Source organism: Boleophthalmus pectinirostris, unplaced genomic scaffold, assembly GCF_026225935.1.
Source record: "Boleophthalmus pectinirostris isolate CB_2022bp ecotype Guang Dong unplaced genomic scaffold, ASM2622593v1 HiC_scaffold_11, whole genome shotgun sequence".
NCBI lineage: Eukaryota > Metazoa > Chordata > Actinopteri > Gobiiformes > Gobiidae > Boleophthalmus > Boleophthalmus pectinirostris.
The window spans coordinates 1,531,722-1,547,972 of NW_026570994.1; the positions used below are offsets into that span (position 1 = coordinate 1,531,722).

At 37.5% G+C, this 16,251-nt stretch overlaps 1 protein-coding gene across 1 annotated transcript in view; it reads left to right on the forward strand.

Moving 5' to 3' along the window:
- The first annotated feature begins 2,200 nt into the window (after positions 1 to 2,200).
- The window catches only part of LOC110175641 (laminin, alpha 1), a 63,858-nt gene continuing 49,807 nt past the window's right edge, over positions 2,201 to 16,251 (forward strand). The window contains exons 1-7 of the mRNA XM_055166568.1: positions 2,201 to 2,466; positions 2,629 to 2,704; positions 8,312 to 8,482; positions 11,933 to 12,045; positions 13,630 to 13,681; positions 13,767 to 13,957; positions 15,702 to 15,881. Of these exons, the coding sequence (XP_055022543.1) occupies positions 2,647 to 2,704; positions 8,312 to 8,482; positions 11,933 to 12,045; positions 13,630 to 13,681; positions 13,767 to 13,957; positions 15,702 to 15,881 (765 nt within the window). The 5' untranslated portion in view covers positions 2,201 to 2,466; positions 2,629 to 2,646. The remainder of the gene's footprint in view (positions 2,467 to 2,628; positions 2,705 to 8,311; positions 8,483 to 11,932; positions 12,046 to 13,629; positions 13,682 to 13,766; positions 13,958 to 15,701; positions 15,882 to 16,251) is intronic.

Genomic DNA, 16,251 nt, shown 5'->3' on the forward strand with positions numbered 1-16,251 from the left:
AATAAAATAAATAATTCGCAAATTATGTTATACGTTATACGCGCTGATCTCTAAACAAATACTGCCATCTAGCGGTTGCAAAAAAATATGCTATAATAATTTGCTGTCCTGTGGTGACTTGCACTTCCAGATTTCTTATTTCTCCACGAATTTAAAGTTAATTCTCGTTATTATAAATTCTGACATGAAGGAACGTAACATTTTCAAAACAATTAAGAAATGATATAGCTAACAAAAGTGATGTTTGACCTTTAGGTGTAGCTCGCCATCTGTCTAGTTTTGCTAATTAGCCAACTGTTCATTATCATCATTATCATGCTGTCGGAAACTATTGAATACTTTTTACACTACCGTATTTTTATATTTATTTTGATCTCCATGAGCTGTGGAAGTAGAGCTATTCTTGATGGAGTGAGTAACTGTTTTTATTGTGAATACCTTACTCTGTGTTTATTAACCAGTATTTTTGATTGTAGATCTGTTGGGGTGGAAATGGATTCTCTTGAATGAATCTACACAAAACAAAAATGTGAAAACTTGTCATGGCAGCAGTAATACATGTGAGTATATCAGGGTGACCAGACGTCCCTATTTTGGCCACTGTTACCGCAGATTTATCCAAAACCAGTGTTTTTTCTCAGTTTTATACAAGAAATGTCCCAGGTGTCTCTATTTTTGACCAATCTGATCCCTGCCAACAGTAAAGAGAGACATAAATTGTTATTTGTTTAGGTAAAATACAGAAAAGCTGCTTAAAAATGACCAAAACACAAAGAAAATGTGACTATACTGACTGACATTAGTGTGTAGTGCAGAACAGTTTTCCTTAATTATGCACATGTATGCAAAACCTAGGTTTACATACACCGAGTTGCAGAAGAAAATAGCTGTAATGTATAATGTACTGTATAATATACAACTATATAGTACTTCCCTACATGGAAGAGAAAGAGCCAAATTAAGATAGTTAATACAGAAAACATGATTAATAAAACTGTTCAATTCTAGTGTTATGTTATCAGGTTCTTTTTTCAGACCAAGAGTTTGTTTTCATACCTGACAGTTTGGACTGCTCCCTGTGGTCTTCCTCCCACTTGTCAGCTGATTTAAATAGGTTTTGGAACCGTCTTCCTACCAGTGGGGGCAGGATGACAGCGTCATCTGCAGCCCGACTTCTTCAGGACAGTATCCCAGGTGTATGAGAGTGACAAAGTATCCCAGGTGTGTGAGAGTGACAAAGCCCCCTCGTCCCAGTTTATAGAAAACTGGAAACTGTCAAGTATGAAAACAAACTCTTGGTCTGAAAAAAAAAAACCCTAATAACATAATTTATTGGACGACCAAATGAACGTCAATGGTCTAGTGTTAAGTGTTATTTTCCCTGGCTCTTTGTATGTTTGGTGCAGGGAGTATTCTGTAGCTTGCACAGTCAAATCCTGCACACTCTGCATCCCATCTGATCGTGACTAACTCAAAACTGCAGTATATTTTATATGTGAGCCAATCACATTACTAATGCAGAACATTTTCTAGAGAATTCTATTGTTAACACAAAACACATCCATGTAAGATATCTCGTTACAGTTAATAAAGAGGCAAATAAAAAAGTGAAAGTAAGAAAATTAACTATTACTGTATCAGTGTATCAGACTAAAACTCACTTTTATTCTCTGGCTTTTGACACTGAGTGAGTTGTGTGCTCGTCTGTGTCTTTTGTTTATTTTACTTTGCTTCTTTTTAATTTTATTGGTTTTATTGTTGTAGGACTGGTATGACCAAATTTTAGCAATTTACCTTTTTGTTGTCTTCATTTTGTGATCTCTGTGCAGCACTTTGGAAACTGCTTTGCTTGTAAAATGTGCTGTACAAATAAAGTAGATTTGGATTTAAATAACTATTTCCCCCATTTGTACCCAAGTAAATTCACTGCTTCCCATCTATACTCTTCACAATTAGAAATCAAAACTGTATCCTTTCTTTTGGTTTGTTTTAATCTGCTGAAGTCAACAGGCTATATTGACAATTCACCATCACTTTTATTCTCATGCAGGTTTAAAGATCCCTCCTCCCCCGGGCCCTGAGTGTAGATGGTACGACCCTGCCGGGACCCCAATCCCCCTCCTCTCTCTCTCTCTCTCTCTCTCTCTCTCTCTCTCTCTCTCTCTCTCTCTCTCTCTCTCTCTCTCTCTCTCTCTCTCCCTCTCTCTCGGCTCCAGTCACATGGCACCCCCTCATCTCCCCCTCTCCTCCTCCTCCTCCTCCCCCACGGCCGCTCTGAATGAATGGAATAAAGGCTGGCTCATTCAGAAGAGCGAGGGACAGATTCCGGGAGAAGAGCTCAGCGACGCATTCCACCTTTCCTCTAGTTAGTATTTCCAGCACCGAACCAGGACCAGGACCGGGACTAGACCGGGGTTCGCACCGGGCCTAGACCAGGACTAAACCGGTGGTACCAAAGCTGCTGCAGTAAGTTTGTCAACTTTTCCCACAACTTTTTTCTGGAATCACTTTTGGAATCGCACCAACAACCCAGGCGTGATTTATTGCACGCTCTTGAAGTGGTCCAAGCTCTATAGAAGTTTGAAGTGCCTTGCTTATTGCTCCATCTTTATCTTTTTACTAAACCAGGGCCAAATTGTGGTCAAGATGAGGCTGCTGCTGCCATTGGTTCTCCTGGTTTTGGAAGTTAAGGCCCAAGAAAGAGGTTAGTAACTTTAACAAACCATAACAAGCAAAACACACACATTTTGATAGATATTTTCAAATGCAGTTTTATTTCTGATTTCAAATACTTAACACTTTGGAGCACTTTAATATCTGGGTGATTAAATGCTTTGGCAGTGAGTGAGTTAAGCTGGTTTACTTTGCAACAAAAACAAGTGCTATTTCTAGTATCCCTAGTATCCATGTGCGTCCAATCAGAAGCCGGACCTCACACTCGCATGTTCACATGGCATCTCACAATGGTGGACAATGTGGGGCTAGCAGATTAGCAGTATTACTTTATTTATCCTATTTAAATGGGGTGTTCTATAGTTCTATGTCTGCAGTTAGTACTTTGGTCACTGATAACATTTATGGTAACATGTTTGCTGACTTTAAAACTAGAAGTAAGTAGAGTTGTAGGGTAGAGTTAAAGCAGCCATGCAGTTTTGTTTAGAAAAATGTTTAGTATGTTGTTTGTTAAGTCAAATTTAGGATGTTGATTTAGGATGATTAAGGAAAGTAGTATGGCCAGAAATTGTACTGTCAAAGTAATATTTCTAGTATGGCTTATATTAAAAGTTATACCGAAAGTAGTGATTCTAAAATGTGTGGTAATTGAAATTTGTTTGGATAAATTGTGACTTACAAATGCAAACTCCAAATAGTTAAAGTTAGAAATGCTTTTTTGAAATAGTAATGTCAAAGTAATATTTCCAGTATTGTTTGTATTAAAAGTTATAGTAGTTACAGTAAGTTATATAGTAATGACTCAAATAATTGCTCTGAAATGTGACTTACAAATGCAAATTGCAAATAGTTAAACATTAAAGAAATGATTTTTTGAAATAAAAAAGTTTCCCTAAATTATTTGTCTGAAACTATATAAATTTTACTTTTGGATTGCCAAATGATTTTCAAAATAGATCTCTCAACATGAATATTTTTAATACTGATCTACAGTATGTGTTTTGGAGCAGTGTTCAGACTTTGTTTATTTCATGAAATGTACATTTAGATCAGTTTAATGTATTTTTAACCAGTTAAAAAATAAAACCAAATTGAACATGGTGATTTAACAATATCAGGAATTTCAAAATGATCATTAGTAACGGAACAAGGGTGTAATCCCTTATTCATACAGAAAATAATTAGGGTTGCACCGATACTTAGTAATATCAAATGTCGGCGCCGATTCAAGAAAATTTGCTGGATCAGGTATCGGTTCCATGATATTGGTTACATAGACATCCTGTTTGGGCCTTTATGTGAATGTAATAAGACTATTTACAGGCTGATTTTGTCCCAGAACATCTCATAATGTTTGAAATCGTATTCATACGAAGCTGTTAAGTAGTTTATTTGAAGGTTAAATAACAGTTAATTAATGCAGTTGGATCTGTGAATTGTGTTTTAAGAAAATTATACACTCTCCATCCCTACACTGGTATTGGTTGATATTGGGTATCGGAACTGAAAAAGTGGGATCGGTGGATCCCCAAAAATAATTACAACAGAAAATTGCTGCCAATACTTGCATTTGCACTTTTTTATTAGTGCAGGGACAGATTTTACTGTACATATAAAAAAATAACCTAAAAATATTTCAGTCAAGATAATATAATTGGAAAAAAAATGTCACTTTCTTAACTTTAACTAAAATAGGGTGACCAGACGTCCCTATTGACCCTGGACAGTCCCAGTTTCGAGCCCTGTTTCCCTTGTCCCGGTGGATTTACCCCAAACCAGTGATTTATCCCAGTTTTTTACAAGAAATGTCCCAGGTGTTCCTATTTTTGACCAATTTGATCTAAACCAGGACTAAACTAAGGCTAAACCAGGCCTACATCAGGTCTAAACCAGGACTAAACCAGGACTATCACAATTTTTTGACTAATCTAATCCCCACCAACAGTAAAGAGGAGCATAAATTGTCATTTGTTTAGCCAAACTACTGAAATCCATGTTTGCGAATGACCATAAAGCCAAAAAAATGCAGTGACAGAAGCTTCTAAGATTGTGACTGACATGAGAAGGCACAATATTCCACTCTCTTTTCACAGTTTTATTTATACCAACCATCCCAACCCGGGTGTGTCTAAGTTTAGAATTGAAAATCTGGCCACCCTACTCTAAAACTACAACATTCCCAGCTGAAAATCACCTTCATGTGACCCCCTTGACCAGTTGACAACACAGGACACACCTTTGAGAAGTAACACGGTTTTGCTAATTCACTGCAACATCTGTCTCCTTTAGCGGTTGAGAGTCACCACACTCACGCATTACAAAAAAACATTACAATAACACAATTCAGTCAAGTAAAACTGATTTTTCTGATTTACTTAAAATTTTTCATTGAATTTTCAGATTATTTTTATAGCCCAGGTGTGTTTGCTTGTAATGAAAGCCCCAGACAAAACTCTCTGTTCAGTTCATTTACAGCTATGCTAACTTTGCCTAGCCATTGATTAGCTTTGTGTAAACCTCCTCTGAAGTTCGGTTTACTGCGTACGTAATAAAGGTCTTCACTGTAGATACAACTCATTTTGGCTCAAGCTTTTATTTTGAAGAGCAATTTTCAAACTCTTTAATTAGCTACTGGAAAAGTGTCATATTTTGGTTTCATTTTAAGTTTTGGGAGTTGAGAAACAAATGACAAAATAAGTTAAAATAGCGTGAAGTTGGTGTATCTAATGAAAGAATACTATTAACAGACTGCTCTTTCAGGAAATTCCACTGGCGAGTGAGAGAGTAGTTAAAATCAACTCAAATTTGGTAAAAAAATAAAATAAAGTCAAATCTATGAAAATGGCTTGAATCTCATCAAAAATACACAAAAACTCTACATGAAATTGTCTCAAATTTAGTCAAATGTAAGTGAATCTTGACAAATATTTACTGAAAATACTCTAGCCTACTCAAATCTGGTCAAAATATTCTCAAATTCAGAAATCAATTCTTAATTCATGCTGTCAACCGATTTGCGAATATCATTTTCAATAACTACTTGACAGATTGCCGGCACTTTCCCCCTTGTGGCTTTTCCGACAACACTTCTTAAGCTCAATGATTTACACAGCTTGAACTTTGACCCCCACTCAAGTCCAAAAACTTCATCCAATTAGGCCCAATACACTCCTGACCGCTTTGTGCTCGGAGGGGGGCGCGGAGGTGCCGACAGCCCCGGTGCATTGTGGGAACTGTTTGTTGTGATAAGCCTCGCGCCCTTCCTCCAGATAATGGCCACCCCTTCGGCCCCTTTCATTAGCCCCACTGTCCTGTCCGCAGACCCCCCACCACCCACACACACACAGACACACACACACGGACACAAACACACGCCCAAAGAAAGTGCAGTACCCCCTGGGCAGTACAGTTGGTGGAGGGGGGGTGGGAGGGAAACAAAAGGGAGTCAAGCTGTAGACCACACAAAGTCTTTCTTCTTCTTCTTCTTCACACATATACGACACAGCTGAGCATACAGGGGGACACAAGAGGGGCCCTCAGGTTTACAGACTCACAGTAGGGAGAGAGAGCGGCGGGAGGTGGCACCCAACGGCATGTTTTGGCCCTAAGTCTCTTTACACAGATGGACAGTGACTTCTGCTGTGAGCTGTATCCTCTGGCCCTTGGCTTGTTTTAATGCTGTGTAATGATTATAGCCGTACAGTAATCTAGATTTGACAGAAATCACCATTTATTAATCTAGTGATCCCTTTGATTTGGCCCTCCACCACATGCCTGGATTTGAAAATGGCCCTTGGGTTAAAATAATTGCCAACCTCTGGACTAGTCATACACTTAGACTGATATATTTTATTACTAATGAATCTAGACTTGTTATAACAGATTTGAGTTTAACAAATTCACATTGCTAACTAACCCAAAGACATGTTACGTAGGTCTCTAGAAGAATAGATGATAGTTGAGGTCATTTAAATACAATCAGTCAATGAACCTGCTCAGGGACGACAGGTGGAAAATAGCACTGGTGCTACAACCTAGTACAAACATCTCCTCTAGTGTTCAGGTTAATGTAGATTATGCACTGTCCCTGTCTCATTAAATAACTAAACTAAACGAAACTATTACTGTACACAGCAAAAAGTGGAGTGTTAATATTGACTCTAATAGAATCAATTTAAACATTTTCTCAGGGTTTATATAAGTCCAGTCTGTTGTAGAGTTGATTTAAATAAATTTAATTTATTTTTGGAAATGTTACTTAAAGTAAGTAAGTAACACTAGACCAAAGTTCCTGTTTAGCCCACAAATCAAAAGTTATATTAAAGTTTTGAGAGTGAACAGATAACACTTTTCAGGGTTATCCTGATTTAGCTAAACAACACACAGGTGTTTTATTTTTACACTGTGTTTGAGTTCATTTAAGATCAAATTATGAACAAAACTGGTTCAAACTGGTCTTCTCTCACGGGAGTTTAAGTGGTGGGTGGGAGGAGCCAAATTAACTCTAAGGGAAGTTGAATTAACTTCAGCTATATCAGCTCTGGCAAATAACCCCAGCTCCAACCCCCATTTAACTTTAAAAATAGTTAAAATAACAGTTTGTGTTAAAAACAACTCATTGTACACTAATAGTTTAATAAATCTGCAATATTGTTGATTCTCCCGATAATAATAATCTCATAGTTTTGCAATCCATCAGAAAAGTGCTGATAGTCATGGATTGTAAGTAAACTAACTGTAAAATATAAATAACCTTTTACCCTGATTTCTTTTCTCATTTTTGTAGTTTTTTGACAGTTTTCTTATAGACAATATTTACATTATTTTGGTATTGTGGTAGAGAAGGTTTCAACGGTACGCTATCTGGACAAAGTATTTTTTAATCAAGATGTTTCCACTTTCATCCAGAAGCCATTATCAGTCTTTGATATGATCTTGTATACAGTGTTATTGCTCATCACTTCAAGTTTTTCCTCCACTAAATGGTCTGCAGTCTGGTGAATAGAATTTTGACAATGATAACACTGGCCGTGTTTACGTACACACTCTACATCTGATTATTATAAGATTTTTGGAATTATAAGACCATTAAAATGACATGTAAACTACTAAATCACTGAATTCATTTCTGATCATTACTCACATCAGATTTTGCATGACATTTTGCAGAGTTTGCATGACATTTAAATCATCTTAAATGTCCAGAGATTAGATAATAATCAGATTTGAGTGTGCATGTAAACAGGACCATGGTTCTTCTTCTTTCATACATTATTTTTCAACTATAAAATTACCACAACAAACTCTCTACCTCCTGGGGGCAGTCATTTACACATTAATTGCAGCTAAGCTTTTATGCCAGCTGCCCTTCCCTGACACAACCCCCTACATTTACATCAACAAAAATACTCATTTAACTCACTGGGACATCAGTTACATGCAGTATAAGTAGTAGTAATTCATAGGTTATTGGATGAACGTTGTACTTTATCTAGACTTCTAAAATGTATTCACCATTCTTCTTTGTCCACACCACACCCTCCCATATGTTCTAAATCTCTGTAATTACCTCTTTGGGCTTCTTCCTTCCTGTGTTCCTGTCCTGCGTGACCTCTCACCTCTGCCCTCTGACCCCCAGGCCTGTTCCCCGCCATCCTGAACCTGGCGTCCAACGCGGAGATCAGTGCCAACGCGACCTGTGGAGACAGCGAGCCCGAGGTCTACTGTAAACTGGTGGAACACGTCCCGGGGAGGAGGATCAAGAACCCCCACTGCCCCAGATGTGACAGCCGATCAGCATCACATAAAGGTAACACTGTACTACACAACACACTACATCTTTATATATACTATTAACACATCTGGAGAGGGTATTACAAGCTTTAACATGTCATGAGGTGGGGTAGTAGCCAGTCCACTGGTAACTTTTCCAGCTCAGAAAGCATTTTTCCCACAGAACGCAATGTAAACACAAAATGCTAGTGTTCAGCAGGCAGTAAAGTGATCAGATGTCCCTATTTACCCGGGACAGTCCCAGTTTTGAGCCCTATGTCCCATGTCCTAGCAAATTTATCCAAAACCATTGATTTGTCCCAGTTTTATTTAAGAAATGTCCCTATTTTGGCCCAATTTGATAACTGCTGACAGTAAAGAGAGCCATACATTGACATTTGTTTAGGTAAAATACAGAAAAGCTGTTTAAAAATGACTAAAATACAAAGAAAATATGACTATACACATATTAGTCGTGAATGGGCCAAGTGCGGAACGGTTCTCCTTTCACAATTTTATTATTACCAATCACCACAAACCAAGAGTGTGCCAGTTTTTGATTTTAAAATTCTGGTCACCCAAGCTGGCAGGGACCCCCAGCTTTCAAAAGGGTGGGACTTAGTGGAGATTTTTGCCTCTTTTCAGATATAAACTTCTTCTCTGTTTAAAGTCCTTCAGTCAGTATGTGGTACACCGTACTTCGCGCCTTGCACGTGCATGTCACAACAACTGGATGTACCTATGCACTAAGGCTTAGCCTGGCCCATTCATTCACCATGTTCGAGCTCTGGGGCTTGGGATACATACAGTCATATGTTTTTCTTCTTTAGCAGCCATGTTTGTTTAGACACAAACTGATCACCTATAACAGTACTGGTGCTATTGGTCTCAGTATAAAACACCAGTACTATACTTCTTTTTATGTATACACTCAGAGTTGTGGTGTATACACAGCAAAAAGTGGAGTGTGTTTGTAGGGTTATCCAGAGGTGTTTTATATTTACACTTTATTTAAATTAATTTAAGATTAAATTATGAACAAAACTGGTTCAAACTGGTCTTTTGTGGGAGTCTGAAGTGGTGGGTGGGAGGTGTCAAATTAACACTAAGGGAAGTTGAATTAATTTTCAACCAAATCAACTCTGACAAACATCCACAACTCCAACCCCCATTTAGTTAGTTAAAATACCATTTTTTGTGTTAAAAACAACACTGAAATGTTTAACCCTGACATTTTAACCCTCCAGTTTTTGCTGTGTACTCTTTAGCACATCTGAGTTGTTTTAAGGCCAGACCTGCGTGGAGACAGATTGGTGTCTGTCATTCTGCTCCCTTAGTCCTCCATCACAAGAAAGAAAAGACTCATTAGCTGAAACAAAGTAGAGCAGTAATCTCGACCATCTCGACCTCAGGCTCAAATACACTGTGGAATGTCTTTAGCAGGGATCAATCGACCAGCTAATCCAATGACCCAATACTCCCAGTCTATAGTGCCATGAAATCATTTTAAATGTTTTACTCAACTGTTCTAAAGAAGTACATCACCTGCCTCTCTCCTTGCATTGACTGTGTTATTGCTTTGCCAAGAATATTCCACAGTACAGCATTTAACTTAACTCCCAGGTGGCTCAGGCCAAGTTACACTTCAGATCTGTGGAGAATGCAGGTTTTTTCAAGGTATTTTTGAACAATTAAAACATGCACACAATAAAATAAATGCTAATTAAATAGATTATTATTAATATGGAACATACAGGCAAAGCAATAACAACTCCATGGAGACACGCACACGGTATATACCAACTACAAAAAACGTATGCATTGCACCTTTAAGTAAGAAGAAATCCCACATTTTTTCCTCCGCATTGGATTCCTCTTCATTTAAACTGTAAAATTGTAGTTTAGGATTATAGCTCCACGATTAATCAAAATCAAATCAAAATCACAATTATAATACTGTAGACACAATCAGCAAGTCTCACAAGATTGCAGTTTTTAAAGTACTATAATTTTCTCCACAAATGCAAAATTTCCAGTCTTATTCTGCATAAACCCTGCTAACCCTGTAGTTTAACTCAGTACAAACATGTTCTGAAATGAGATTCTTATATTAGTTTGTCAGTTCATATGTCAGACCTTTTGTGAATTCTTCTGGACATGTTTAAAATTTGAATTTTGAACAGAAACCAAATTACAAATCTAATCACGTTTGTCAGAAAAATTGCTATTAGATGTACCCAAATGGTTCAGCCCTGTGCAGGACTACAGACAGGTCAGATTTACTGCATGTACTGAGCAGCCGTCTCTGATTAGCTGTCCATGTAACAGTCCCCGGAGAATTTCCCACGTGCCCCTGCTGTGAGCACTAGTGTCCACACAAAGGTTACTATGCGCACAGACACTCCACACATACTCGCACACACTCACACACACTTTAAACAGTCCCTACAAAGTCTGCCACTTCCTTCCCACTCCTAAACATCTCCATTGTCTTTGTTAATGATGTCCCTTTAACTGATTTCAGGGTGGATAGACAGATACATGGACAAATGGATGAAGGGATGGGACATGGGAAGATAGATATATAGATAAAATAAGATCTATAGACAGATAGATAGGTAATATTTTTTTGAACATATGTAAAATAATACGCAATAAAACTCCAAAAGAGCTTTGTAACTTCCAAATAAGAGTATTATTTCTGCACTTTTGTGGGCAGTTGTTGTGTTGTTTCACATTTGTCTGATACTTGAAACTCAATTAATACCTTTCAATTCATGATTTTGTATTTCATAATATTGTCTGAATATCGTGATACTCAAAAAATATTGAGATTCATATTTGTCAATACTGCTCACCTCTAATAGATGTACAAATAAAGAGAGAAAGATAGACACAGAGATCAACCAGTCGACTGAACTATAGCTGGCTAGATATATGGATAGGTAGATGTATAGACATTAGGGGTGTGCAAAAATATTGAAATATCGATGTATCGTATAATTTTATATGATGATACAGTATCAATATCGTGGGCTGCTGTATTGATATATCGGCAAGAATATTTTTGGTATATTTTATAAAATGATTTTGTTACAGCTACAGTTTTGTTGCTTGTTTAGTGCAAGGAAACATGTTTATACAACACATTTGACATTTTCACTGTTTTAACTGTTTAAAAGGATTAAAATATTTGTGTTTCATATGAACTTTGCACAAGAAGTGGTTCCACAAAGACTTTTAGGATCACAGCCATGATTTAGCCTCTATTTTTATTGAACCCTGTTGAATCAATTTGAAATATATTGTATTGAATTGTATCTAATCGAAAGCTCACTGTATCAAGACATGTATCATATTGTAGCCTTTGTATCAATGTATGTATCGTATCGGCACCTTCTGAATGATACCCAGTCGTAACAGACACGCCTGATAGTCATGCTGTATTCACATGTCTGATTGACTGAGCTGTGTTGTCTCTGATCAGAGCGCCACCCCATCACCAACGCCATCGACGGGACCAACCAGTGGTGGCAGAGTCCTAGTATCAAGAACGGGAGACAGTTCCACTGGGTCACCATCACTCTGGACCTCAAACAGGTCAGTTACATGTTACATGAAGAGATTTGAGCATTACTGTAAAGTATGGGGGGTGGACAATTACTGTGTTGACAAACTTCTGCTTTGGCTTCTGAAAGTCATGAAAAGCACTCCTCGTGGGGTATTATTAGGATTCTAAGTAGGTAGATAAGTGAGGAATAACTTTGGACCATTCAAACCATTTAAAATAATTGTAAGACAGTAAAAATCAGGTACAGCTAAATATAGTAATGGCTGATATATTGTTTCATATACAGTAGAGGTATTGGTGATATGGGTGGTTAAAAGTTGTTTTTGTGTTCCCCTTTAAGACGTTTTGCTTTACATGATTCATGCATGTTTGACTAATCTGTCAACTATTCTCCTTAATTTTCCTGCATTCACAACAGCCATTCCTGCTCAACCGGAACTCGCCCGTTTTAGATGAATATAGTGATTTAAAATGTCCAAAATATAACCTAATGAACCAAAGATTAATCATAGAATATAACTATTCAACAGACAAATGCATAAGTCTTCTTTAAACTAACTGGGCAATTCTAATGTGTTTCAACGGGCTGAATTCTCTTTGATAGTTCTTCCCGTGGAGTCATCTAGCAAAACTTCAGCACAGTCTGAAGATACTTTCCAGGATGAGTTCCCACATGAACTCACCTAACACCTGAACCCCAGCTGCATAAGTACAGAGCAGTGAGTGTAGCGCCCCAGGTCCTGTTTAGTCACCGTCTCAGTGTGCGACCTATTCAAATCTAATGTGAACGCTCCAGGCTCTGTCTGTCTGAGAGAGGGGGAACATGTGGCCTTGAGCTCTGCAGCAGCTGGAAGTGCAGACAAAATATACAGGCAAATATTTGATAGTGAACAAGTTTTATCAAAGTCTCTCCTCTGCATCCTCTGCTCTCACACTATTCAGTTTCACTAGAGCTACTATCCCTCCTCTGTATCATGTGTTCACTATTCCTCCTTAAAATAATTAACCACCCAGAAATGTGATAAATCATCCCTGTAAAGACAAACAAAACAAAAAAACAGCTGAAATTAACTTTTTATTTTAATAAAAAAGGCCATATTATGCTATTTTTTGATCTCATAGTGTTGTTGAAGTTCCAGTCTCGACTTAACAAAAGGTAAAAGGAGCTGCTGACTTCAAAACTACTGCTTCATGACATCATAAGTTGGAAAAGAGCATTTTGAGCTTTGGAGATGCAGACAGAATAATAATACAGGGTTACTCCGACAAATGTTAAATAAAACAAACTCCACGTATGTTTTTGAGGAGGTAACAATATTATTACATGACTAAAAACTCACAGGAGTCAATCTTGCATAATATAGGACCTTTAATTAACATTTTTTGTGTTTAGTTAATAATAGAAAATATTCTCAATGTCGTAATTTAAAAAAAAAAGAAAAGTATATTGTCTTCTTCTACCTCTGATATGCTTACTACTAATGAAAAACAAATGAGAACTACAACTACAAAAACAGCACTGTTAAAAATACACATTTGTCACTTCTATAACTGCAATATAATTTCTATACATTTCTATAAACAATTAACTTTCTGATTTTCTTAATTTTCAGATTTTTCAAGTGGCTTACATCATCATCAAAGCAGCTAACTCTCCTCGACCAGGTCTATCTTAAAACCATTTGTATAAAATATTAAACCGTAACCTTCAGCACGTTTTTAACTCCTAAAAATCTGTGTTGATGTGTAGGTAACTGGATCCTGGAGCGCTCTCTGGACGGCGTAAACTTCGAGCCGTGGCAGTTCTACGCCATCAGCGACAGCGAGTGTTTGACGAGGTACAACATCACGCCCCGTCTGGGACCACCCACCTACAAGAGCGACACAGAGGTCATCTGCACGTCCTACTACAGCCGCCTCAACCCGCTGGAGCACGGAGAGGTGGGACGGATGACACACATTTATGAACACGACACAGATTGACCTGACCTGTAACTTGGCTTGGTGGCATCATTTGCTTGTCTCTATTGAGATAAGTGTATTTATTTATTTTTTTAATTGGTAGTTTATTTAGTCATTTTGCAGCACTACCAAACAAAACAAAACAAAAGATAGACTACAACCCAGCAAGTTTGCATTTACAATTTCACTTACTGTAAATATAAGAGACAAAATATAATTAAAACAAACAGAATTATATAATGCATAATTAATTCATTCCAGAGCTCTATATCTTTCAAAACGTAACGCTTTATACTCTTGTTTAAAGGCTTCTGTAATTTTTTTTTTTTTTTTATCGGCACTCAGGTTGTTCCACACACTCACCCCTCTAATAGAACACTACAGTCACTTTTTTCTTAGTTCTTATCTTCATTTTTTTTAAAAGATGCCATTTTTGTAAAAAAAATAAATAAATAATGGTCGTACAAACTAATAATCATGTTAACGAAGGTACAGACATTTATTGTTTATGATTTTACAAAACAAACCACAATGAGAATGAAAAAATGTAAGGATTTCTTTGTTTTTGTTTACGGTCTTACAAACTAATAATAATATAAAGGAGGCACAAAATGTGTTGTTTATGATCGTATCAAAATAAAAAGTTAAATAAAAGTATGTGTTTACTAGTGAAGACAATGGATCTGGTCTTCTAGGTATTTCTATAAGATTAGATGTTTATATTGTTTCTTGAAGTGCACCAAGTTAGTACAAGCTTTGATATGGTCATCTAAGCTGTTACATAAATCTTCTCCACGTCTACATTTTGTTTTTTTGCCATTTAATGCCATACTGTGGAACATCTCTATGGAGAGCAGACACCATTACACACTGCATCTTTAAATACAGTATAAGTTATTAGTTAGGTGTTTAGTCTCAGTTCAGTCCTTATTTTGATGGAGTGTATGTGCAAATGTGATTGCACCCAAAGTATTCTAAGCCTTAACCACGGACTGTATGAATAATTGGACGGAGGGAGTGTGATGTCATCCGTAGTGTTCGGCTCCAGCCAAATGGAGCTTACTGAGTTTAGCAGTTATAGGGGTGAGTTTGGAGTCAAGTTCCACTTTTGATTCTGACTGCGAGTATCATAGTAACCAAAGAGCTAATACCGAGCAAAGGTGTTGCAATGCTGCACTGCAAAAACGCTTGGCCAAAATTTAAGATATAAACACTTAAATCTATCAGAAAAACTTAAAAGTAGTAAAATTATCTGTCCATGCAGCAAGATCATTTAACCTGACAAATTATCTTAAAATAAATTACCTCTAGACTAGAAGTAGTTAGTAGATAATAAATCTGAAAACAAGATGAATAACCCAATATAATTTTTAAAATCTTGGCCAGATCAGAGAAATTTGCAGTGTGTCAGTCAAAAGTGTTGATAACGATAGCGAGCATGACCTCTGGGAAAGAAGGCACCTAATTTTTCTGTTATAAATGTTCATGTCTTGATTTATGGACAAAATGAAACCACCAGGGACTAGAGTGGGTTAATTTGAACATTTTAAAACCAAAATGACAAGTCTGACAGCAGCATTTACAGAGAGAGGGCCATCGTGAATTACAGCCAGAGGAAATGGAGCTGGAAGCGTGCCCATACTCACTTAGCTTGTATCCCTTTCTATCTAGAGTGTATTCTAGTGGTTCTAATCCATCATGTTGTGTCTCTGTCTCTCTCTAGATCCACACGTCTCTCATTAATGGACGCCCCGGAGCAGACGACCTGACCTCCGCCCTGCTGGACTTCACCTCGGCGCGCCACATCAGACTGAGACTGCAGCGAATCAGGACACTCAACGCCGACCTCATGACCCTGAGCACGCACGACCCCCGCGACATCGATCCCATCGTCACCAGGAGGGTAAGGACCTAAGACACGACCAATATTCTCACTATATTATTTACATGGTCAGCTGTCTGTTACAACTGAGGTCACAACTGGACTTAAAGGGCCCATATTACACTATTTTCTGATCTTATAATGTTGTTTATTCATCAAAAACAGAGCTGGAGTTGTGTTTTGTTTCATTCCCACATGTTTAACACACAAATCCTACATATCTCTAACAGAAAATCCTCTTGTGATGTGTGGCAAAGGAGAAATTCAGTTTGTTGACTGGACAAAAGTTTATTTGGTTGAATACGTTTCGCGGCTCATCCAAGCTGCTTCTTCAGTTCTGAGCTGCGAAACATATTCGACCAAATAAACTTTGCAACTCCTTTGCCATGGA